Source organism: Agelaius tricolor, unplaced genomic scaffold (assembly GCF_023055355.1).
Source record: "Agelaius tricolor isolate 1412-34295 unplaced genomic scaffold, bAgeTri1.0.p SCAF_5, whole genome shotgun sequence".
NCBI classification, from domain to species: domain Eukaryota; kingdom Metazoa; phylum Chordata; class Aves; order Passeriformes; family Icteridae; genus Agelaius; species Agelaius tricolor.
The window spans coordinates 4963908-4989945 of NW_027269265.1; the positions used below are offsets into that span (position 1 = coordinate 4963908).

Below are 26038 nucleotides of genomic sequence, written 5' to 3' on the forward strand. Positions count from 1 at the left end.
CACCTAAATTATTTTCACCTTTAACTCAATAACTGATCACCTGCAGTCTGCAATGCAGACTTTTCTAACTAATTACAAAATACCACCCAAACCCATGAAGAAGAAGGTGAAGAAGAACATCTAACCACTGCCTTAAAACTTCTATCTTGCTTTATATATATTGCTATATTCTAAAACTTTAAACTCTAGGTTTTCCACCATGTGATATCACACACTTCTATTCAAACTCCACACCCATAATCCCAGTGCTCTCAATCAATTTTGGAAGCTTTTTCCATGGCTTCAGGTCAAATAAAGGATTCCCTTGTGGGTCTTTTAGCACAGAAAGTTTAAAATTCTCAGCATCCAGGGTTCTGACAGTTGGTATCCCAAACCTGTCACTATTTCAGAGGCATTTAGACAATGTCTTTAACAACAAATTCCAGCTTTTGGTCAGCCCTGAGTTGGTCAGGCAGTTGAACTGGATAATGATTGTAGTTCCAACTGAAATAGTCTGTTCTGTTCTATACATAATGATTTCCTAATTTAATCATTTTAATGCTTAATTCACTGCTTTTAATTAATTTTGGGGCAGCTTCCTGGAGGAGTTAGCTCCATGCAAGCAGCAGCTGTTGCTGTTGTGTGATGAGCTGCCTTTCCCTCTCTTCCTCAGCTCTCTCTGGGGCTCCTGGGAAGGCAGGAATTCTGCACTGAGATCATAATTGTGGTTATGATTTTTCTTCCCCTCAGGAGGCTCCTGTGCCTACTCCAGTGCCAACACCCCAGGCCACACCACCACCAACACCACCTTCAGAAAAAGAATTGCCTGAGGTCAAAACTCCAGATTCGTCTCCATCTCCTCCAGAGATGAGTGAGGATGTTCATGGACATGAAAAAATTAAAGAAACAGGTATTGAAAATAATAATTGAAGTTTAGAAGTAGCAAATATGCTTTAATCTACTGCCTTTAATTTTCTTCTTCAAAGAAATGTTATCTCTCAAGATAAATATTCTTGAGGCTATAATTCAAGTGGAAACTCATGTTCTACAAAAATTTATGGGCTAATTTATATAGAAAGCAAACATCTTTTATTTGGTAACAGTTCTATTTTGAAAATTAATGCACATTTCTATGGTCTGTGTGATTTCCACCCCTCCCAACCCCTCCACAATTTCTCACATCAGAAAAAATAGCTGTCTTTTGCTCCTTCCTGTGCTTGTAATGTTAATTTAATCAAATGTACACTCTTCAAGTAAAGCAGCTTGATTTTTTAAAATGCAGAGCAGTCTCCCTTGAGGAAGAAATTGAGGTTTTATTCTAACTTCTTCAGGTGCCAGCACTGTACTTAAAAGAAGCAATTCTTAATCTAGTCTTTGAAACTATCAAAAGGTATCACAAAACCTGCAAGTGCTTGGTAGAACTGACTCTCTCTGCCTGATACAGACTTCCTGCTTTCCTTTCTGATCTGAAACTTGGCTTCCCACGTGCAGGAGTTGGGGTTGCAGCTGCCATGTGCCGCGTTGTCACCCCTGTGGTCACCCCTGCGGTCACCCCCGTCACCACACCTCCCCCAGTGGCCACACCAAGCCCTCCTGTCTCAGAATGGGGCTCCCAAGCTGAAAAAGGGCAAAGTCCAAAGCTTCCAAACCCATGGGATGGTGCAGAACTTCCTCTGGAAGAAGAGAACCCCAGTCCTGTCCCTGAAGAACCATTCTGTCCTGAGACTGTGTGAGTTCAACAGGCTGCACAATTTTCTCGTTTCTTAAAAACTGAAATATGTATGTTCTTTCTACAGATATGCTCAAAAAGTCAGGAAAAAATGCATTTGAGATAAGGCAGGATTGGCTTTTCATTTTTTTTAATTGCTTGAAGGGCAGTTTAGAGAAAAATATGAAATCAGGGCCTTTCTCAGGGTTTATCAGCCCTTGTTCATTGCCCTCCTGAACACTGTACTTAGTAAACTTGTATTGCTACACCTGCCAGTATCACATAGAGTGAAAATGAAATCTTGTGTTATTAGCATTTAAATTTTTGTCTTACCTCCTTAGGAATACACATGGTAATTTTTAGTCATAGCTAGCTATAATTTTTAGTTATATATATACATTTAGTTATTAAATATAAGAAACTCACAGATAACATTTAACTATGTTAACTCTTGAACTATTCTGTAAAATGCTGTGCTCTCACATTGGAAAAAATAGTTCAAAATTAGTTTCTTTTCAGAATTAGTTCTTTTCAGTAAAGAATTGGAATTAGTTCTTTTCAGTGTTGAATTAAGATGTTGGTCTGCACTGTTGGGTGTGTGTGGGTGTATTCACAGTGCACATTCTGTCCTTGCAGGGAGATGTCAGTGGCCAATGATGAGGAACCAGAGGCCTTGGTTTTCCCATCTCAGCAGCTGCCAGGGAGGCCCTTGGAGCCCCTGGCCTGCCCTGCCCAGGTGCCATCCCCTGTGCCCACAGTGAGCTCTGGGGTGTCCAGCCAGGAGAGCAGCCTCACCCCCACGGGGACTGAGACCACAGACAGACCCCTCTCAGAAGGGGAGGTGCTCTTCCCCTATGGACAGCCACTGCCTGCAGCAGGTAACCAGCTGTGGAAATCAGAATTGGAATGATTAACTTCCAGGTAGCAAAGATGGACAAGGCCTTGTTGTTCTTTTTCCTGTCACTGAACAAAATGCTGCTGTTTATTAAAGAAAAAATATTCAATCTGCTCTTTTGTCATGAGATCAACTTGGAAAATAATTGGGACTTGTCTTGCTTAAGTACCATGTGGTGCTGAGTTGTTATTGTGTAAGTGTAAGAAATAGGAAAAGAAATATGAAAATATGTCTTTACAATAGACATCCAGCAGTAGGGATTTCCAAATTTACTAAAGCACAGTGTTGCACTTGAAGAATGTGGCTTGGGTTTTCTGTCATGTAACTTGAATGTTTTTAATAGTTGTAACATAAAATATTTTTCAGCCTTAGCAGAAGGAGGATTATCTCTTCCAAACCTGGCTGAGAGCTTGTCCAGTACTCTCCGAGATGCCAATGAAATGGTAAGGAACTCTTCCATAAAAATCAGAGATAATGTGGGCTCCACCTTGGCCATCCTGCTGAATTGAATGTGCTTTAAACATTTTCACTCACCAACTTTTTTAATTCACACTTTTAAACTGCTTACTCACAAAGGGTGTTAGAATTTCAGAACACCAAAGGAAAAAAAACCACATTATACAAACTAATTTATGTTTTAAAAAAGTTGGATAATTCATATACTTCTGTAGGTGAGAGATAGCTATTATGCACTTTCATTTCTTTATTGTTTCTAGTTTTAAGGCATCTTAAACAGAATAGAACATTGCTATGCTCTGAGCTGTTGCAGCTTTGAGCCATCTTTTAATTGCTTGCATGATTAAATTATTAAAGTGGGTTAGCTGAGGCTGGAGCTGGTTAAAGCTGCTTAAAACATCAGAATAGTTTTTTATCCAATGTCTGCTGTAGTCCATGGTTCTGGAAGCCTCCCAAGTCAAGATATTCTCCATTCCCTTTCTCTTTTGGTATTCCTCAAATGCCTGGACTTTCCCTCTCTGACTTTGTGTAAAGCCTCTTGGTAAGATGTAGCTCTGACATAAATTATGAGAGACATGATGGAGAAGAGAAAGCTCTGGGGGGACCTTACCAATGGATAAATATGTAGTGGAAAGAAGTAAGGAAGAAAGAGAAGTGAAAGATGAGAGGGAGTGGACACAGGATGGAATTCAGGAAATTTGGTTTAAACATAGAAGATGTTTTTACTGTGGAGTGGCCAAACACTGAAAGAAGGGCTGCCTTGGGCAGCTGGCTTGGGCTAGACAATCTCCACAAGTCCCTCCCAAACTCCACAAGGCAAGTTTAATGTTCTGGAGCAGGAGTCCCCTTCTCCTGGCCTCTTCTTCCTACCCAGAGCTTCCCATGAACATCCATGATTCCAGTCACAGCACCAGAGAACATCCTCAGCTGGAAGGGACCCACAGGAATGATCAAGTCCCAGCTCCTGGCTCTGCACAGAACCACCCCAAAGCATCCACCACAGCTGTGAGACTGCCCTGGACTGGCAGATCTGCAGGGGTCTCCTCTGTCAGCCACACTTCTCCCCTAAACTCTGGGCTTAAAACTCTGATAACAGATTCAACTTAATTAAAGTTCTCTTCATCAAAGGAACATTGGCCTGCTGAGATGTTCTTCCCTCTCTTTGTCAGCTGGATTGGAGCTCCTTCTACTATTTCTCCTTCTAGTATTTCTTCTCCTTCTAGTATTTCTTCTCCTTTTAGTATTTCTTCTCCTCCTAGTATTTCTCCATCCTCAATCCAGGCTGTTGGGTTGAGGAAGGTAATTCCTTGTTGGTGAGAGCAGCTCTGCAGCCAGATTGTTGCTAGCAAAGGATGTGTGAGGATTTAACTGTTTCCCTGATCTGAAGGGCCTTGTTCCTCTTTAAGTGTTGCAGTCTTTTGTATCAAATAAAGAATGTGCATGTCTGTGAGTAAAAGAAAACAGTGTGTCATCTGTTTGCTTATTTTTAAATTCTTGAATTTTCATGACATAATGTTTCAGTGTGGAAACTTACTGTTAAAAAAAGCTTAGTTGTGAACTAAAGTAAGAATGATTCAAATTCCTACCAAAAACCAGTTTTGGAGCATGTGTTATGTGGATTTTTCTGTTTGTTTCTTTGTTCTAGGATTATGATCCTCCAAGTGAAGGGCAGGTGGTGAGGAGAATGGGTAAAGGCTGTCACAGGGATCCTGTCCTGGCTCTTTTAACCAAATTAAATCAAGCACCTGTTTTTGTACAAGAAAGAATAGAGCACTCAGAGGTAACTTAAAGTCCTTGGCTTTCCAGTACAGTAGTTTTGAAATGATTCTTTCCTACTCAAAAGTAGATAAAATATCCCAAATTTATCCTTGCTGTTGGCTGTAGAACAGCTTCATACACTTCATTCCCTGCTGCAAGTGGCTTCATTCTTGTGTAAAACCCTTAAGAAACACTGAATTCTCAGGGTTATAAACAAACTGTACATCATATGTACCTCGTTTTCCAGGTGTGTGACTGTCCCCATGTCCCAGGTTTGTCCTGTCACTTGGAGTACCAGGGAATTTTCTGTCACTTCAACAATAAAGGTGGAATGCTCAACAGTACAAATACACTGCATTTAACAGCCACAGGAGTGTTTTAGGGAGCTATGAAGAACAACTCAGCAAGTGTTTACATGTACTTTGCACATGCTGTTGATACTGATCTTGGAACAAAACCTCAAAAATTCAGTTGGCAGAAAAAAAAGAGACTCACAGAAAAATGAAATTATCTGCATCACAATTTTTTTGTCACACATCTGAGTTATTTCTGTGTTGGAAAATAACAGTTTGGACTGGGTGTTCATTCTAACTGACATAGCTGGGGGAATGTTTGAAGGAAATGAACTTTGAATGCTGCAGCAATGGTTCATGAACACATTTATTTACAGCAGATCTTGCTTTTTTGTGATGCTACTGATGCATATGCAGTTTCTTCCTTCTGTCTTGGTCAGTTTAGTCTAAATAATTACCAACTTGACTCACCTCCTTGGCTGTTCCTTTGTCTTTATTTTGCTAATGAGCTCTGGTGGCTGGACTTGGTGAAAAGCTTTCTCCAGTGTTAACTCCCAAGTCTGCCTTTAATTGCAGTGCCATTTTCTCATCAGCGCTGCCAGTTACAAATGCAGCTCTGCTTTGCTTTTTCCCTTTCCCATAGTCACAGACCACTCAGTCTGTCCATCCAAGGCATTCATAAACTCCCCCCAGATTCTGGCAAGGTGTCTCTTCTCCTTCAGAGGAAAATCAACATTCTCCTGGATGTTCCCTGTATGGCCTTAGAGTGATTCTGTGCACGTGTGTGTGTGTGTGTGTTCATGTGTGTGTGTGTGTGTTTATTCCACCTATTTTCTGACATGGAAGCAAGCTGGGTTTAACCTGCAGCTTTAAAAGTCAGGATCCAGGGAAACATCCCTATTTTTAGTGCCCTCCAAAGCTACTTGAAAGTTGAAGCTTTTATCTGACACGCAGTGCAGAGAGTCAATAGCTTTTAGATGCTGCCAATTTTTCAAGGTCAGGCAGTCAACAGTGGCCAAATCTATAATATCAAAGGCTTCATGTGCTAAAAATGTAGCTTAGGTTCTGATCATGTAGAGGTACCACTAACAGAATAAATGATGTTTGGCTGCAAGTGTTTCTTTTCTGTCCTTCTGATAAAGGTAGATCTCAATTTCAAACCCAGATGATAATCTCCATGGCTTGTTTTCTTCATCCAATGCAAATAGAATAAACTTAGGTTTATAAAAGCTTTCAGGGTTAATGTAATTAGAAAACAATACCTGGGTTTGGAAGACTCACACTGGGTTTTTACATGTGCTGTGGTTTTGGTTCTCTGCAGGATTCTGATGGCAGCATTGGGGAGCTCAGTGAAGGTCAGAGGCCAAGGCTGTCCAGAGCACAGGAGAGGATCCTGATGGGAAATTCCATTTTCATGGAGCACCCAGCTGCTCAGGGCTTTGGGAACAGACCACGGTGCCAGGGTCTCCGTTCTGCATCTCCAGGGCAGGTTGCCCACATTGGAGGTACAGTTACATTCTTATTTCTTCTCTATGGTATTCATGTGGGTTCTGAGGATTTTCCAAAACAGAATCTGAAATCATTTCAGACCATACATTCAAAATCCAATATTTACAGGCAATTCCTACAATGAAACTATTAGTGTTCCCCTTTCAAGAACTGGATTTAATTCAAGCCTTGTCTTCACCCTTCTTAGCAATTTCCTACAATTGGAATAAAAATCATGGCAAATACCCATTTGCCTATACAAAAGTTAACTTGTAAAGTGTGTATCTTACTCTTTTAAGTCAAATTCAGTTGTGAGTAACAGATGGAGGCAGTTTCCATTGGACAGGTGTTAGCACCAGCACTTCAAGCTGCCTCTCTCTGTCCCCTTGCTCAGGCCTGCTCCTCTTTGCTTTTATCATTCCATCATGGTGATTCTGCAGGGCCTCATAAATGGCAATATATTTTAGCTTCATAGATTCCTCTAATGATATGGAAATTGATTTTTTTCCCAGATGGATAGCTGAGGCACACACATCTTGTACAAAGCAGGGAGTTGCTGTTGGTAAAGCAGGGAAATTTATTTTATTTCAGTTGAAAGTAGTGCTGAAAGCAGTGGTCCATCCTTCCTCTTCCTTATTTTTTATACCAGGTTCTCTGTTGTTATCTGAAAATGTGCTTCTAAAATTGTTTCATGTAGCTGCTGCAAGCATGCAGAAAGTCTTTATTTTGTTGGCTGTGGTTTTAAATATGTTTAAACTAAACTGAAATAATTACTAAGCTGTTGCAACACAAATGTAGTTGCACTGATTCATCAAAAGTTGTGTAAATTAAAGTGATCAAACAGCTGCTTTTCTGTCCTTTTAATTTTCACATTTATGAATTTGACAAGAGAAGCTTATCTCACATTATTAACCCTTGACCAGTAGGAAGTGCATTGAAATTAAATGTGTTTAACACGTGGCAAAAACAATCTTGGAGAAAATAAAATATTTGCTTGGTTCTGAAGTGATTAGCATTTGAACTGGTCACACAGAGAGTAACCTTTTAAACCAGCTGTGACCTAACACTTTGGACAACTACACCAATGTCAGCCTTGAAAATATATTCTGGTACTTTATATATTATCAAACTTTTCCTTTAAAGTAGTTTGTTGAGGGTTGTTTGAAAATTGCTTGCATGAGGTTTCCTGAGCTAAGAGATTTCTCTGAGTCCCTTGTTTGACTCTGTGTTGGTAGAGGTCAGACAGCCCTAAGGACACTGATGTAGCAATAAATCAGTGATCAGATCATCTGCAGATAGTGCAGGACAAGGGGGAATGGTTTTAACTAAAAAAGGAGACATTTAGATTAAATGTGGTGAAGAAATTCTTCCCTGTGAGGGTGGTGAGGCCCTGGCACAGAGCAGCTGGGGCTGCCCCTGGATCCCTGGCAGTGCCCAAGGCCAGGCTGGATGGGGATGGAGCAGCCTGGGATATGGAAGGAGTCCCTGCCATGGCAGGGGGTGAACAGGATGGGGTTTAAGGTCCCTTCCACCTCAGACCATTCTGGGATCCTGGGATTTCTCTGGTTCTGTAAGTCTGTAGTGGTGCTCAGGACCATGGAGTTGGAAGATGTCTGTTAATGGCAGAACCTGTCCCTATGTCTGTCTGTCCCTCTGTCCTCCTTACCCACACTGTCCAGAGCTGTATCTGGCATAACAGGGTTATATCTCCTTGTATCTTTAAAAATAATTTTTAAAATTTATTTAATTCAATTTAGGATGCCCTTTAACTGTCCTGTAAATACCTTAACACTTTTCAGACCAGCTCCTGCCTGTGATGATAATCCACCAGCAGTGTGTTTCTCTACTGATTTTTATACTTATCTCTAAATCTTGTAATGTTGTTTTTATTCTTTATTGCAGCATATTTTTGAGAGGAAGCAAGTGCCCTGTACTAACTACCATAGGGCAATGCCCTGTGCTTTTACATAATCTTTATAATCCCAGCCTGAGTTCTGTTGCATTCTGATGATTTTTAATTTAGCTTTCCTCCCTCCCCACCTCTGAACACAGCACAGTAATTTGTTGCATTGCTAAGGAAACAACATTGTATAAAAGCTTGGATCTGCTTTCAAGACAGGAGTTGTTTTCATATCAAGGAGGAACAGAAATCCTTGTTTCTAAATCCTTTTGTTACTGAATAGAAAACAATCTGCTTTTGGAGGGAGGGTCGGGTCAAGGGTGGAAGGAATGATCTCTGATTGTTTCCACCTTCCTTCCAAACCTTTTTTCTCTCTGCACTGGGATGTGATTGCCTGGCCTTCAGTGCAAGTCAAATATTTCCTGACAGCCACAACAGCTACAATGCAGGGCCATCATTTTATTTGGTAATTATTTTCAGGGCAAAATACTAAATAATAGTTAAACCATGGATGTCAGACTCCACAAATTTCAGGGTGTGCATCTCTGCACATGAAACCTTGCAGTGGATACTCAGTTCCTCTGGCAGAATGAGTCACCCCCAGAGGTGTCTGTAGGAATTTTGGGGATTGTGTGTTTTGTGGGTTGCATTCAGTTTTGTGACCAGTTTTTATTTGTATTATGGGAGCACAGTGTCCATTTGTAGGATGGAGAAGGTGTTGCTCATGTAGGTACATAACAGCATCTTGATGATCTGTCATTTGTAAATCCTTGTTTTCAATGCTAAAAGTCAGGGATATAAAAACCAACATGCAAATGAAATGTGGCACATGCAGTCTTAAAGTGAACAATAATTACAGTTAATTAAGCAATGATTATAGTTAATTAGGCTTAAAATTCATTCTTTGGCTCTGTATGATAGCAGAAGGCTAAAGTTAGTTCATGAGCTGTCAGTACATTTTTCATAAAGATGTTTTACACACTTGCAGGCTGCAAAACCATGATAAATGTTGGATTAGATAGCAAATTATCCCTTTAAAAGAGACTATATACAGGTTTCTTTTAGCTCATACAGGAGTGAAACATTTAATGAAGAAGCTTTTCCAATTTCTTTGCAGTAAGTGTGATAAAGCTCATTAAGCATATAATGGTATGATGAAGTGTACAGCTCTGAAGCTTTCTCAGATGCTGCCACATTACAAATCTACAGATGATAAAGCTGATTTATTTTTTTCCATTTCCACAGACATGTATTTCTTATTTCATTTTTATCCCCACAAGGGCAATTTAAAGGGTATACAATGAGCCATGCAAGGAGGAAATAATTCTCTTTAACATTGCATGTCCCCCTGTTGGAAATTTGAAAGGCTGCACATTCTGTCACATGAGTTGACCAGGAGATTATGGCTCCAGCTCAGGAAGGAAATTTTTTCTCTCAGCAGAAATTCTTGGAGATGCAGATACAAATCCTAGTCCAATGCTTTTGGCTGAACTGGAGTCACAGCCAGGTTCAAATCCTGCTCTGCCAGCAGCCCAGCCAAGCTGCAGAATGACACCACTCCCAGAGGATCTGTCCCAGGTGAGCAGAAAGGATTTTTCCTGTGCCTAGTTAGAAAGAGCAAACTGACACCTGAGAAAATAAATTTTCCTGTTTGACTATCATGCCTGACATCACAGAACTGGTGCATTAAAGTGACACATTCAGCTGAGAAGAGGCAAAGTGCATGTGTGCTGTAAAGGTGACTGTGTTTCCTGTGACAAATCCTTACAAAATCCTTTCTTTAAAGCTCACACCTTCTTTTTTTAGCTTTTCTGCACTTCCTCACAGCTTCAGTGGTCTCACAGGATCCATTCCTATACCACATTCATTAGGGCAGTCCCATGGTTTAGGGGCACAGTCCTTCAAAGGCAGGGTAAATCCTGGATATATGGCTGAGGAGGTGACAATAGAAATACAGAAACTTGGCCTCATGGGTTGTAACCCACTCAGCATTCCAGGAGCTTCATTTGTCCTGCTAGGGCAGGGCTGGAAAGGCAGTGAGGATGATGAACCCCAGAGCACTAAAAGGTAGAGGAACATCCTATTGATCTCTGCTTCAAGCCTAGACAGTTCATTTTTTGCTACTTTATTAGTATGTGCTGTTACCTAGAACTGATGGTTTACTTGCTAACTAATTCAAATGACAAGTGGCAAAAGCTAAAGATGAGGTGGCAGACTGCTCTCTAGTATGTGAGCCTTCACAGTGTGTTTGAAAACATTATATCCTTGCTGTATTCATGGATAAATTCTGTCCTTCTCTGAAGTTCTTTTGTATTTGATGTTTTATTTATATTTTTAGAAACCTAAATTCTCTTGCATTAAACTCCCTTTGGGTTTATGTTTTTGAGCCTTGATGTGTATTGTGCCATTGGTGTCTGAGCAGTTCTTAAATTTGTCACATGAAGTGATGTGTTGCATCTTCAGAGAAGATTTTTAATGTTACACCTCTTTTACTTTGAGCTCACCAGAACAGACTTTCTTGGAATTACTGTTCACAGGCAAAAGTGGATTCTAGCCAAAAGTAATAGGGACAGAGAGGGTAACACATGTGCCTTTCAGAGAAGATATACAGATAATTATATATTATCTTCTCCTTTATCTGTAGGTAGTTATACATTATCTTATCTTTAGAAACTTCTTGCATCTGAACTCTTAGTGTAGCTTTTTTTTTGCCTGCTGGCATGTAAAACTCACCCTCCCTCCAAACCACATGACCAAACCCCAGAACTTTGTGTGGTTTTGTTGGATTTGGTTTGTTCCTGAGTGTGTGGTTATTCCTGATTTAACTCTACATCACTTTCTCACAGGATAACTTTGTATCTGTTCTATGAAGTGATCATATTTATAAGTGATTGCCCCATGCAGGAGAGATGTTGACTGTGGTTAAGCCATCCTGTGGGATCCTCTGCTAGATCTTTACATCCTTCTGTGAAATTAAACAATAACCCCTGTCCCAGGTGATTTGAAAGCTTGTTGTGACAGCATTTATCTATCCTGTGACAAGGATCAACCTTTCCCCTGCTTTAATTAAGGATGGCATCTGTGTTCAGCTCTGCCATTGGATCTGCCTTGTCACCTGCCTGCAGGAACAGATTTTCTGGTAACATTACACCAGCAAAGAGAGCAGGAGCTACTGAGGCTTTCAGGATGATTCATTCATTCTGTGCAATGTTTAAGGCAGCAATCACTTCAGACTTCTTGAAGGATTTCCTCACAAGTTAGTCACTGACTCTCACATCTTGTTCTTCATCTCCAGACAGTGTTTGCCTTCACTGAAATCAAACTGCATCACCTACATACAAAGGCAGAAGACAAATCTATTCAGGAGCAAAGTTTGCTGAGAGACCAGAGAAAATGCAGGGTTTCAGAGGGTGTCCTGCTGGGCCTTGGCCTTGGGAGGTGATGGCACAGCCTGGGTGGTTCCTGCAGCCTGAGTGAGCAGGATCCTCGTGCCAGGGAGGTTTGGCAGGGATGTGGAGCTGCCAGGTTTGTTTGCTCCCTGGCACTGGTGTGTAGGTCAGGTTTCCACCAGCAGTAAGAGCCCTGAGTTTTCACACAGGGCAGGAGCAAATGCCTTTTAGTCTGTGTGGTCACTCAGTCCAAAACAAATGGCTTAAGTCATACAGGAATTTTCTTATCTACCCAAATTCCTTGGCTGCTCTTCCATTCCTGGCATTAGATTTTTTTTTTTTTTTTGAGATTTATATATGCTTTTAGCCACTGTTAGACAGAAAGCCAGACTAAATGCATCTTTACTTTGACCCCTCCTGTCCATTCTTGAGCAACAATACAGGAATTGACTGTTATTTGTGGCCATTTTGCCCCCATGGTCTTAGCTCCAAGAAGCAAGAGAATGACTTGGAGGAAGCTGAGCTCTTCCTATTCTAAATAAATCATTTGGATCATGGGAGGGACAGGAACATTGAAGTCATATTTGTGTGGCTACACATTCCAGAGATGGTAAATCTAAATAATTTGAGGTCCCAAATGCATTGTTAAAATCTTAGAAAATCACTTGGTTGCAAAATATTTTCATAATATTCCTTTATAAGTATGGGTGTTTTTATACAATCTGCATTTTTCAAGTGGGATTGTCACTTTGGTATTCTCATTAGTTTTCATTTTTTAGTATTTCAAAAGACATGGTTTTTTAATCTTCAGGAATGCAGAATTGTAGGTTATGAATCTGTGTTATCTAAACTTCTGTTTGCAGCTTGGTTCAGTTTAAACCAAGTTTTGCTGTATTACAAATCCAGTAGGAAAAAAACCACTTCTGATGGACCCATGGAACTCTTACACTGCTGACATTTAATATTAATTTAATATATTGGTGTCCTTCAATCACATTTCCGTGAGACCTTCATGCTCTCAGAAAATAATTTCAACTCTTCCTCATCTTGTCTGCTTTAAATTTGTCTGTCTTAAGAGAAAGTATAAGCCTTCCAGATAGGCACATAGTGATAGGACAAGGGGCAGTGATTTTAAACTGCCAGAGGGCAGGGTTAGATGAGAGATAAGGAAGAAATTCTTTCCTGTGAGGGTGGGGAGGCCCTGGCACAGGGTGCCCACAGAGGCTGTGGCTGCTCCAAGACCAGGTTGGACATTGGGGCTTGGAGCAGCCAGTTCTAAAAACATGGCCAAAGAAATAATTTTTAGATTTGGCTTGGGTTTTCCAACCTGTGTGCTGAAATTTTTATATTTCTTTTTTCTTTCATCTTTCTCTTACTAGTCAGGAGGGTAATAGCCAGGGAGATATCCTGGGTATTGAAGAAAGCCAGGGAAATTTTATGTTCTTTCCACTACATGCTTTGAGCAAAAATTGAAAGTCTCCTGTGTCTTCAGGTCTAAAATGGCACTTTTGCATCCATTCCTGCTGCTCCCAGGATGTTTGTCTAGAGGGAATAGCTGTAATAGGCTAATTCAGAGCTGGATTCTCTTGAAGTCAGATGTAGGGAGAACAAGTGCACATGTTTAATGAATCTTTAAAAAGTTCTTCGGATGTTTCTTGAAGCTGAATGTAATCTTGCTGTGCTTTGACATCAAAAGTGAGATTTGTAATGTGATTTTAATGCATGGTACCTAGGAGGAAAGCCAAGGAGCTGCACACGTTCAGACTGTGAGACCCAGAGTTATCTTTGTGAGAAGGAAATCTGAGGAGATGCAACAAGAAGGTAAATCAGTGTCAATATGCAGAGTTCTCTCAGCTAAGCACATCACTTCTAAATATTTCTGTATCCTGATGTAATAGTGCTGATTTTTTTAAAATTTGGTTTTCGTTGCTCTACAACGTTTCCAGACATTTCTGTATGCACAGTTTATACACGTTATGTGTATAAATGTGTATAAAAAGTTATGGCTGTATGTGTACACAGTTATGTTATTGTTGGGGTGCAATGAAAGGATTGGAAAATCATCCTGGGCAGAGAAGGCTCCAGGGAGACCTTAGGGTCCCTTCCAGTGCTTAAATGGGCTCCAAGAGATCTGAAGAGGGGACTTTGGACAAGGGATGGAGTAGCAGGACAGTGGGCAGTGGCTTCACACTGGCAGAGGGCAGGGTCAGATGAAATATTGGGAAAGGTTGGGAAGAAATTCTCCCCTGTGAGGGTGGGCAGGCCCTGGCACAGGGTGCCCAGAGCAGCTGGGGCTGCCCCTGGATCCCTGGAAGGGTCCAAGGCCAGCTTGGATGGGGCTTGGAGCAACCTGGGATGGTTGAAGGTGTCCCTGCACATGGCAAAGGGTGGAACTGGATGAGCTTTAATTTCCCTTCCAACCCAATGCATTCTATGATTCTAGGAAATGTATCTGTATGGAAGTCATGAGAATCTTGGCAATTAAGTATTTATTTAAATTTGGATTTGCCAAGAGCATTGCAACGTGCATTTTCTGTAGTCAACTGAATCTTGATTGCTTTATAGAGTGCTGTTCAGCAAAGGAGATGTTCATGATGTTGTGATAAAGGGAGTGGCTCTTTGCTTCAGAAAACACAGGAGTGCTGCAGGAGAACTGAAAGATAATGTGAAGTTAAGATCATGCAAACGTGGGGAGAAAAAAGATATTTTCAATGTTAAAATGACCTGGTTTGAGATGGACCTCAAGCTGGTGTGTAACAGATAAAGGTTTTCTGTTCTGAAGGACACTAAGTATTATCTCTGCTATTTTTGGAGGTTGCTTAACAGTGTTTGTAAAGGTGTTCAGGATGATGAAAGAGAGGGAGAGAATATCTTTTGTTTATTGTAGTTCAAGTCAGTGTGGGAATAGCATAAACTGTGCACATGACTGCCATGGGTAATTGTTTTAGCAGATAAGAAGTTTGTGGAGGTGCTACAGTGAGATGTGTACCAGTTCTAATCTTACATTCTAAGAACAAGAATCTAAAAACCTGCCTGTCTACAATGTATGCAATTATAATTGCTCCACCCTAGTACTGAGAAATTCTTCCTTCAAGCCCTTTTTAAAAATAATTCTTTGAACTTCTTCCATTTAATTCTTTTAAAAACATCCCATCGAATTCTGAGGGAATTATTCTGCTTCAAATATTTATAAGTGGTAAGAAAAGCCCCAGGCCAATGTTATTGGTTGTGGGACTTGGAACCTGCTTTCAAAACCGTGGTTTGCATATGAAGAAAGGCATGAATAATGTAAAAATTATCTATGGATAATTAGTGGAAAAGCTTCCAGAGCTGAAGTGGCACAACTTAGTGCAGGTCTGTGTTTACCTGTTTTTACCTCTGCATTTATCTGTACTGTAACACAAGGAATTTGGGCATGGTCCAGTTGTGTCTGAGCTGAAAATGTGTGACCAGGAGATGGCAGTAGTCAATTTTCTTTGAGAGGGGAAAAAAAAAGAAAAAAAAGAGAATGATTTATATACCAGGATAATTGAAATCTCATTCGAAGTATACATATTTAATAAGCCAATAAAAATCTCAAGGATTAGAGAATGGAAACAACTGTCTGTCACTTTTAACCAGAATGGCTCCTCTCTCTAAGCTTCACCACAGAGACCTTAGTCAGGCCAAAAGTTGAGGGTAAAAATTAATAAGAAGCATTTGAAAGAAAAAGGAAAGCTTGCAACATGATAAGTGTATGTGGGTTTAAGTAAATACAACATTTTAAAATTAAACACATCTGTTACTGTAAGTTCAAAGCACCTTGTTTATAAAAGCTTCATGTCAGATGGTTGCCTTCCCTGGGATGGAAGGGACAAGGAAAGCCTGGAAATGGAGAAGCATTCTGGAAGCAGGAGCATTTAGGTGCTTTCTCAGTATTTAAAGGGTAAGTGGTTGGCTTGGTATTAGAGTTTAGGAAATCCAAAGCCCTGAGATGAAGTGTGAATTCACAGTGTTCAGAGAAAAGGAAAATTGTTTTGGACTTCAAGCTGGATGTTGAAAAGCCATTTTTATATAATTGATAAGTACATGACAAGATTTGATTCATCTTTTGGTGGCCATAAACATATATACACATTAGAGCTTTCTTTTGTTTAAACATTTCTGTGGTCTGCAGTGAACATGTGTTTTTACTGAAAGAAACTTGATTGATGGCTTCTAATGAAAGTTGAAGTTCAGATCTGCTACAATATCATGCCTGAAAGGGTAAAAGTCTCCTGAAAAGTTACAACTGAAAATCAAGCCTGGATGTATTATTAATTGAAATGTGTGCCTTCTCTAGACACAGTGGAGACAGTGGTTTGAAAACACAGAGTTGTAGTACATAATATACATGCACATATATTTTTGGCTTTATAATACCCTTTAATCTTTGTGCCATTCTTTCATATATCTTCATGAATTTAATAGGAGAGTAATTGTTGTGGTTGGTGAATGCTCATATTTCCAGGATTTAAGCATTTTCAGCCTTACATTAAAGGGATTCAGAATTTTTAAAATTAAAATGAAAGAACAGGTGGCAATGCTTGAGTGCAGAGCAATTTCAAACTTTAATATGAGCAGCTCAGAGGTAGATGTATCTTCACTTAATTATTTTCCTACAGCATAGACTCTCAAAATGTGACCTAGAGAGCACAACTTGATGATAGTAATTCCTTTTTATCTCCAGCTAGTGAATTGTGTTCAGGCAGTGTAAATACATGGGAAAAGAATATTGGGACACTGAGCAATTGGCTGTGTTGCCACAGAGAGATTGCACAACTGCTTGTGGGAGGAGATGATCTGTGCAATAAATGAATAAGATGACAAGAAGCCCTTAAAACAATCTGTATAAAAAACCAAAAATTCCATAGTCCTTGTTGAGTATTGAAAATGGGCTGCTTCTGTGTTAACATTGACATTAAGGCTGCATTGAAAGCTGTAATGCTGAAAATATGGCTATAACTAAATACTTCTTTGTCTTTCTTCTTCAGCCAGGAATTGCTCTGAGTTAGGTTTTGGGTTATTTTTTCTTAAAACTATTGTGGAGTGAGGCAAATGTGGAACAGATGCTTCAAGGAAGGAAGAAGATTAGGATAAGGCTAAAGGTCTTTTTTTTTTCTTAGAACTGGAACTGTTTTGGTCAAACTCAATGACTATTGTACTGAAAGCTTACTTTTCCCTTAATATCCTGCTGTTTCTTTTTTTGGCCTGAATTTCACTGAAGGCTTTTGCTAAAGATTCTCCACAGCAGCCTGGATATAGCAGCCAGTGAAGCAGAGCAGAGCTCTCCTTCCACAGGGCAGGGAGAACCACCACAACCTGAGAGGCTGAAATAGTTTGTGCAGCCTGTGCTGCTCCTTGAATTTGCCTAATTTCTGAGAGATTTTGGAAATGGGAGGAATGAAGTCACTTGGCTGTAATTAAGGCATTTTTCAGGCAAGTGTTTCAATGTAAGTTTTTTTCAAGGCTTCTTCAGAATTCTTGTCACAGACTCACAGGGTGGTGTGGGCTGTAAAGGACCTCAAGGATTATTCAGTTCCACCCCCTGCCATGGGCAGGGACACTTCCACTAGACCAGGTTGCTCCAAGCCCCATCCAGCCTGGCCTTGAACTCTTCCAGGGATGTTTCTGGTCTATTTTTCCTCTGGTTTTCCTATCCAGTTACCTCTCTGTGCTATTGGGTGGCTCACTGACATCACTCAGTTAATGTATTTTACATTTGGGCAAGTCAGGAAAGGCAGGGCTGCATTTCCCACAGAGGCTCTGGCTTTTCTGTAAATGGTCATTGCCTTTTAGGTGCTCCAAGTGGTTTAGAATGCCAGTTCTCAGGGAGGTTTTGTTTATTCTGCATGTGTCCATAGGAGCTGCACAAAAGCCCATGCAGTAGAAAACATGTATGTTAGTGATAAAGTGTGCATTCTGAATAATATCCCACATAAAATCCATTTGAGAGTTTCTACTGTGAATTCCTCTAAGTAAATATTTAGCTGTGTTATAGTACATTTGGAACAGGAGCTTTTAATTTCTTGGCTTTTGTAAATATAATTTATCTATTAACAAGTGTCATTTATATCTCTGGCTGCTTCTTTTCCCATTGAGTTAATTCAGTTATTTTTCAGACAAAATGTTAAACCAGAAGTTGGATTTTCATAGCTTAAGGCAAAATCTTGTGTGAATTTGTCACTGTGGATGATGATGTTCTGCTGCTTCAGCTTTGAATCCTGAGGAACCAAACAGCAGCAATTGCTGGAATTTCATGCCACTGTGCACACCTTTGTAGCCATTCCCAAAAAATCTCTTCTAGGGAAATGCTCCTCTGGTCTCATACAGTTGTCATTTTTTCCCCTCACTTACTTGCCCTAAAGGTGTGAAGAATTGTAACTACAAGCAGGTGAAGCACAGATGTAGTTTATTTTTTGGATTCCTAGAATGTAATTTGATTTTTTGAGGCGCCTAAATGAATTGAAATACAAGTGGTCAGATGGAGAATTTAAAAAAACAACAAGACAACACAGTTTCTACTTGAAGAAAACTGCCCCAGCAGTGCCATACTGCCCTGCAGTGTGAGGGTTTGCTGCTGAGGGCTGTGCTCAGGGAGCAGGATTCTCCTCTGGAGCCCAATTCCACACCATGTATTGCCCATCTTTCCCTCCTCAGCAATTTCCTTCAGCTTCTCCAAAGGTGAGAGTTTGTTCTTCTCTTCCTGCAGCCTTCAGTGTCCCAGCTCTCCCTGCTGCAGTGACATTGCTGTGACCTGGTGCTGAGGCTTTTGCCATGTGCAAAGGCAGGAAATGTCCCTTTTTACCTTCCCTTGGTGCCTGTGTGATGGTGCTTCACACCCATCATGAAATCTGCACAGCTTTTCTGTGTCCTCACACCTCCCTCCTCCATCCCACCCTGTGTGTCTGGGTGATCTCTGGAGGGAACCATCTTGCACTTTTCATACAGTAAAAAGAACAAAGCCTCCCTTTTGAGAAGATCTTTGTGTTTAAATACATTTATTTTGCTGAATTTCAGGGTGTGTTCCTGTACCAAGCCCCTGCTCTGGTCTGAACACAGCAGCAGGGATTTTCAGTGAAATTCCAGCACCAGATGGGTTTTTTGTGCAGAAAGGGAAAGAAAAACTTCTTCAAAGTGATGTAATCACTACAGAAAGCATTACTTCCTATGGAGACTGTCAAATATTTAGATTTTTTGCTTGTCTTTATTCAGATTTTCTGGGGCTCAAAAGTAAATACTGCAAAATCTCATTTGATTCCCTCTTCAAGCCTAGATTTTAAAGGATTCCAGGTGATCTAATCCAGTGACCCTTGGCATCCCTCTAAGTGTGTTTTATAGATCACAAGTTAAACTTCAGTTAAACTGCAATTTCACTCATATATGAGGGCTGTAATGTGAAAATATTGAGGGTCCAGTCCCTTTTTCATGGAGATAAACTGAAAACCTGTGGCACTGCTGCACAAAGCACCCAGTGGACATCTGGAGTTTGAACTTTTTCATGGAATCACAGCCAGGTCTGAGTTGGAAAGGACCTTAAAGCTCATCCAGTGCCACCCCTGCCATGGCAGGGACACCTTCCACTGTCCCAGGCTGCTCCAAGCCCTGTCCCACCTGGCCTGGGACAATTCCAGGGATGAGGCAGCCACAGCTGCTCTGGGAAATCTGTGCCATATGATAAAGAGTTTCATCCCAATATCTAACTTAAATCTCCCCTCCTTCAGCTTAAGGCCATTCCCCCTTTTCCTATCACTTTTGTACCCCCTTTTTACCTCAGAACATCATGTGGTGCCCAGTCCAGGTGCCTGCTGAACTGCTTACATCACATCAGCCAGACACCAGAGGGTTCAGAGGATCTTCTGTTCTGAAGTATATCATAAAAATGTAAAGGATTTCACATCCAAATTAATTGGAATTTGTTTTTTAAAAAGATTCATAATTGCATTTACTTTTCAAACGCTTGTGATGACCTGGAACCAAAGCAGCACAGTTCTACCACTGCAATTCTCTGTATTTTCCCCTTTTTTCCCATCTTTTTGCCAGTTAGGGTGGGGTTTTGTACAATTGTTTAATTATTTGGGGGGTTTTGATATTTTATTTCATTTCAGTGTTTTTGGTAATTTGTGTCTCTAGTGGCCAGGCGCATCCTAGGTAGAATTCTCCTTAAAGAAAGGGAGACCTCTTTAAGGACCTCTTGCTGCTGCATATCCCCTCTTCAGGGCTGGAATGTACCAGCTGAAAGCTCTAAATTGCTATTTTCACTTTGGCAACCTACCTTTGATCTCTCACCAGTTCCAGTTTTAGCTGTATAAATCCATCTCTGGTCAGCCTGTCTGGGGGTGAAGCTCCAATGTGAGGCTTTTTCTTTTGTCAAAGACTCTCATGGTGCTGGTGAATCAGCTGGAGTTGCAAACAGGGGATGGAATTGATAACAACTATTAAATACAAGTCTCTGATCTCCTGGACACTACCACACTCCTCCCCAGTGTGTGGAAATGGTTGTGCCAGGACAGCTTTTCTCACAGCCTGTCTAGGATTTGTAAACATGCTGGGATCTGACTGAGGCAGCTTTGTATTGAGGATTATGATTTGTATGCACTTTTACAAACTTACAGTAATTGCTGTTGCCTTCATTGTAAAGAGCAAAAAATAAACACACACAATAAACCCCTTTAATGGGCACTGATCCCACTGGCACTGATCTTGAGCAACTCTGAATAAAAGCAGATGGTGGCAGGCTGGCTGGGCTGACCTGCTTTCCCCTTTCATGCAAACATTGCTTATATAAATGGGGGACACACACAAAAAATTAATGGGCTTGGGCAAGGCACCTAAGGACAGAGACTCCCCATGTACTTAATGCTTACATCAGCCTCAGGGCTGTTTCCAGTTAGTTCTTCTCTGGAGGGAGAAGTTTCTCACAAATTAGTGGTTCCACAGCTCTGAGCCCATGGTTTAACAAGAAAGAACTGATGTGCAAGTAGAAAGCAAGCATGTTTAGCTGTTCTGTGGCCTGTGTGTTGTGGTGGATCGTGCAAGAGAATCACAACAGTCTCTCCTGAACCTGTTGCTCATTTGTAGACAAATAATTGAGTTTGAAGTCCCTTTGCAAATCATCTGCTGTCATAATGTTGTGAAGAGCATTTGATTTTTGTGGTCTTGTACTAGTTTAATTCACGTGCCTATTTGTTAGCAGTGATGTAAAGGATGTAAATTGGGATTCCTGGTTGTTCTAAAGGATGTGCCTCAGTGTGTCACTGCAACAAGATGTGACCAGAGGGCTGGAGCACCTCTGCTGTGGAGACAGGCTGGGAGAGCTGGGATTGTTCAGCCTGGAGAGGAGAGGGCTCCAGGGACACCTCACTGTGGCCTTGCAGTACCTTCAGGGGCTCATAAGGTGGAGGGAGATGGACTTTTTATAGATAGAGAGTGACAAGACATGGGGCAGTGGTTCAAAACTGAAAAGAATCAGGTGTAGATTTGACATGAAGAATAAATTTTTTGCTGTGAGGGTGGGGAGGCCCTGGCACAGGGTGCCCACAGGAGCTGTGGCTGCCCCATCCCTGGAACTGTTCCAGGCCAGGTTGGATGGGCCTTGGAGCAACCTGGGGTAGTGGAAGGTGTCCCTGCCCATGGCAGGGGTTGGAACTGGATGATCTTTAAAGGTCCCTTCCAACCCAAACCATTTTGTGAGTCCATAATTCAGAGCATTCCCTCTCCAGCAGGGCACTTGGTTGGAGTTACTGCATGCAGAATTCTGCTGCAGCTTCTCACACAGATTCCAGCCTCCAAAGCAGATTTCTGAATAAGATACATTTCCACTTCTCAGTCACTCTCTGTGTACAGCCTGATGCATCCATACCAGCCAAGCTGAATTAGGAGCCATTCCAGGTCTCAGGCAGACCTGCTGCTGGCTGCCTCAGTTCAGTTGGCACACACACCACAGGATCTCCTAGGATGACCATCCTTACTTGGTTTAACAGTCATTTAAGTAGGTCTCTTATCTCCCTTTTTTTATTTTTTTTTTTTTTTAATAAAAGGCATCAGTATCAGAGCAGGAAGTCTTGATGCTTTTGGGTGCTGGCAACACATTGCCTGGATACTGTTTGGTGACAGGTGAAGACAAGGAGTATTACAAACACATCTTTCAACTTGGAGAAACATATATAGCACTGTGATAGGAGAATTGCAAGCTTTATGTCTTCAGCATGTGCTGGGTTGGTTACATTTTTCTGCTTGGTAGGGAAGGCAGATGTTGCCTTTTATAATTCAGTGGCTGGTGCAAGTCTGGGAGCAGCACAACAGAAGGAGCAGCTTCTGCTCTCCCCACTGTGCTGGCTTTGCTGAGCCTTGGGCAGAGGCAGCTGGACTCCCTTCAGCTTTACCTGTTCTTAAATGGCTCTCAATTCAGCTTTTTGAAGCACTGCATAAAAGCTGGAAGGAGGCAGCTGTTAGTGTGGGGGGTGGGCAGGAGAGAAATCCCTAAGACATGAGTGTGTATGAGGTGAGTGATGAATAACTCACAAATTCTGACTGTCTGCCCCCAGACCTCCTCTACAAAGCAGACAGAAGCTGTCATTCTCAGACAATAAACTTCTTTTTCTTTTTCTTTTTTAATGCTTTGTAAATTTTTGGCACTGCTAAGGAGAAGCAAGGCACAGCTGTAAAGTTATGATGAGAACCAAAGTGGCCAATAAAGATGGATACTTAGACAATTTGTGCCCACAATCAAATTGTATTTTTAAAATTCTACTGCTTATTAGATTGTGAAAGGGCTTGATTACAGGCAGTTTTCATGCTGGTGACCAGTGTTGTTTCTAGGAATTTTATTTCTTGTTTTTCTACATGCTTGGGAGTAAACAGAGCTTCAACTTCATGCACCAAAAAGAAGCCAGGTTTGTCCAGCTCCACCTTCTCAATACAGTGCTACAAAGGCTGCTTAGAATTAAATATAAATATAGGGTTCCCAAGCCCACAGGATTAATTTCTTAAGAATAGGAGCCCATGAAATTTTCAAATAAGGCAGCAGCATGGAGTAAATGTTATCTAGGATGTCTTCCAAATGAAGAACACTGTGTAAATACTGGTAATGCTGCTCTTTGATAACATGCTGATTTTGAGAAATGCAGGCTGCCAAAGTAGCATTCTTGTTAAAAAATGGGGTAAGGACTGGTGAGTGAAGATTAAAGTTGTCATGCATGACCTGTTGCTCAGTGCTGAGGCTGCACATGGGGCTGTGTTTTGTAACTCTGTGGAATAACATTTCCTAACATAAAGCTGGAGTAAAACCCTCTTCATCTTCCATGCAACTGATTCTGTAAGTGAAGTACAGCAAATCCTCATCTCTGAAATACCACTTGCAAATGTGCTTTTGGTGACTGCCTTTTGCAAAGAACAGTAGTAAATGATGGAGATGGGTTAAACTTTGTCTGTGGACTACTGTGCTCTGGTTTTTATCATAGTGCTGTCATTCAGGAGAGAAAAAAAATCCCTACACCTAGAAAAACTTAATTTAAATTTAGAACCTTTGTGTGTCCTGTCGTTCTGCTCTAATCTAAAACTTCTGTTTAGCTTTTAAAGAAGGAAGAGCTGGTTTTAAGCACAGTTCTAAACAACCTGAGTGAAAGTTGTTGAGTGTGACACAAAATATGGAGCAGGTCTGTGAAATGCATTTTTTTTTCCCCAGTGCTTTGGCTGCAGGGAAGTAACTGTGTCTCTTTGTGTACAGCATGACTTTGCCTTCCAGTTAACTCTTTCTTTTTTTAATGTCATACAGGCATGTATTTTTAATGCAAATTAATAAATCATCAACCAGATGTGAACAATGAAAATGTAGCTCACCTTTTCTAGGTCTGGTAGAATTGTGATTATATTTTGGCTCAAAATTAGCCAATCAAGGTGGCTTAGGCTTATTATCTGCTGCTCTCCATCCTAACTCAGGTTGTTAGAGTAAAGTAATAATCTCAGGGTTGCATATCATGACCTTGTTTTAGGCAGTGTGCATATTGCAAGAGTTAGGCAGGGCTGTGTTTGTTTAAAGACAGTAAAGCAGCTGCAGAGTCTGTCCTTGTCAGGCCATTGTATCTTCAGGAGAAATAAAAAGCACGGAATTTGTTGCAAATTGCTCAATTTCTGACTTTTTATTTTAGTGTGTTTTTATTATCCTGAAACCATAATTACAGATCTTGAGAAAATGGTTTAATTTACTTAACAGCTGCCACTGTGCCCTGTTACGTAAATCAGAGTTATAAATGGGAAATATTTACAAGTTTGAGTTACAGTGGAAATGCACGAGTGACTTCTCAGAAGCACACGTTGCTTTTTTCAGTAATTGGACCCGCTCCTAGAGCCAGCCAGCCAGGGAGATTACACAGGGAATGCTTGTTGCTGAAGATGAAGCTTCCTTCCTGATTAAAAAGAAACAAAAAAAAAAAAAAAAAAAAAAGAGAAAGGGGGGAGCAGTTTCCTGTTGGAATCCTCACTTTGAGGGAGCCAGGGCAGCCGTGCCTCCCCCTGCTCCGGCTGCCCTTTATGTGCAGGAGCTCTCTGACAGACCATGTCCAAAAGCCTTTTTATAACAGCAATTGGGGTTTGCCTCTGCAGGCAGACCTGGGGTTTAAAGAGGTTTTTGCTCCTCTCTCATCTGCTTTTAATGCAGGACTACCAGTGCCAGTATCTCTGAGGTTTTAAGGCTTGATAAATAAAGGCTGCTCTGTTCCTCAGCTTCAGCATTTTCTGGTAACGACCTAACAGAGGGACTCAACCCAAAATTTCAGCTGCACGTAGAAAATGTGGTCTGACCTCGATATATATGATGTGAAAAATGAATAATAGCAGCACTGCAGGCAAAGACTTCTCTTGCTATGATGTGACAGCCCAGCCCTGCAGTGCAGGGTTCAAGAATTTGGCTGCACTTTTGGAAATCAGCCCTGTGGTTCTGCTGGGGAGATGTTTTAGCTCAGAGAGAGCACAGCACACAATGGCTTTGTTGGCTCTGTGCTTATGGCAGGACACTGAAGTAAAACCTGTTTTTTCTACCTGCAGTATGTGGTGGTTTGGTTTTTTGGCCTTTTTTTGAAGTGAAGCCATGCTCAAAGGCTGGAGAGCCACAGCAGCTAAAGGCTAGAACCACGTAAGGGGATGATTAGGGCCTCTGAATCTCTGATTCATTAATTCAGAGAGGGTTTTTTTCACTTTCTTAAAGGATAAACTCCCTCTGTCATCACAGAGTCGGCCTGTTAAATGAGAGCCATACATTCAGAGTGGGTTTAGATTAGAAATTAGGAAAAAAAAAATCTTCACTCTGAGGCTGCTGAGGCCCTGGCACAGGGTGCCCAGAGAAGCTGTGGCTGCTCCATCCCTGGAAGTGTCCAAGGCCAGGTTGGACATTGGGGCTTGGAGCAGCCTGGTGCAAGGTGTCCCTGCCATGCCAGGGGCTTGGAACAAGATGGTTTTTTAGGTTCTTTCCACCCCAAACCATGCTGTGGTTTCATGATGTGTGGGACACTGATTTCACAAGGTATCCAGGACATCTCCAAGTCCAGGTCCTTGCTTGGGTTTCCAGGTTTGGCTTCCTTGGTGCCATCCAAGCTCTCACACTCGTGTGGAGCTCCACAGTGCAGGGTCTGCCAGAGGGAATAGTCTGAATTATATGAAAAGAAAGTTCAGATGTTTTCAGTCTGAGAGTGAAATTGCAGAAGGCCCTTAGAGGTCTGAGTTATTGTGCAATCTCTGTAAGTAATTTGTAATCAAAATACCTTTGCACATGTCACTTTCATATTTCCTGTAATAAAACAGCAAGAGCAATTAAGATTTTGGACCATAATCTTCTACAAGCTTCTAAAAATGAGTGGGCTGGGGATTTTTTGAGTTATGGCTGAAATAGGCAGTTTTTAAATTTTTGATTGCTTCAAAAAAGGTTTGGTAATAGCTATTTTAATAGATTTTTAACTGTAGCCTGACAAAACTCTTATGTGGCAACATAATTGATCTGAAGTTTGCTTAAAAAAAAACCTAAGTAAGAAACCAGAAGAACTCTTCACAAAACTGGAGGACATCTGTACTCTGGTAACCCAGCATGTGACCTCTTGGGCTTTATGCATTTCAAATCAAAAAGAATCAGTAAATATATTGCCATATGCATGCAAATATGTC

At 41.0% G+C, this 26038-nt stretch overlaps 1 protein-coding gene across 4 annotated transcripts in view; it reads left to right on the forward strand.

Moving 5' to 3' along the window:
• Positions 1-26038, forward strand: part of KIAA0586 (KIAA0586 ortholog) — a 70522-nt gene that overhangs the window by 31316 nt on the left and 13168 nt on the right. Inside the window, exons 23-30 of one of the 4 annotated variants that reach the window (XM_071426188.1) lie at positions 730-889; positions 1471-1708; positions 2324-2565; positions 2949-3025; positions 4684-4818; positions 6411-6594; positions 9916-10055; positions 13600-13687. In XM_071426188.1, the coding sequence (XP_071282289.1) occupies positions 730-889; positions 1471-1708; positions 2324-2565; positions 2949-3025; positions 4684-4818; positions 6411-6594; positions 9916-10055; positions 13600-13687 (1264 nt within the window). The remainder of the gene's footprint in view (positions 1-729; positions 890-1470; positions 1709-2323; positions 2566-2948; positions 3026-4683; positions 4819-6410; positions 6595-9915; positions 10056-13599; positions 13688-26038) is intronic. The other 3 variants (XM_071426189.1, XM_071426190.1, XM_071426191.1) reach the window with 3 other exon arrangements.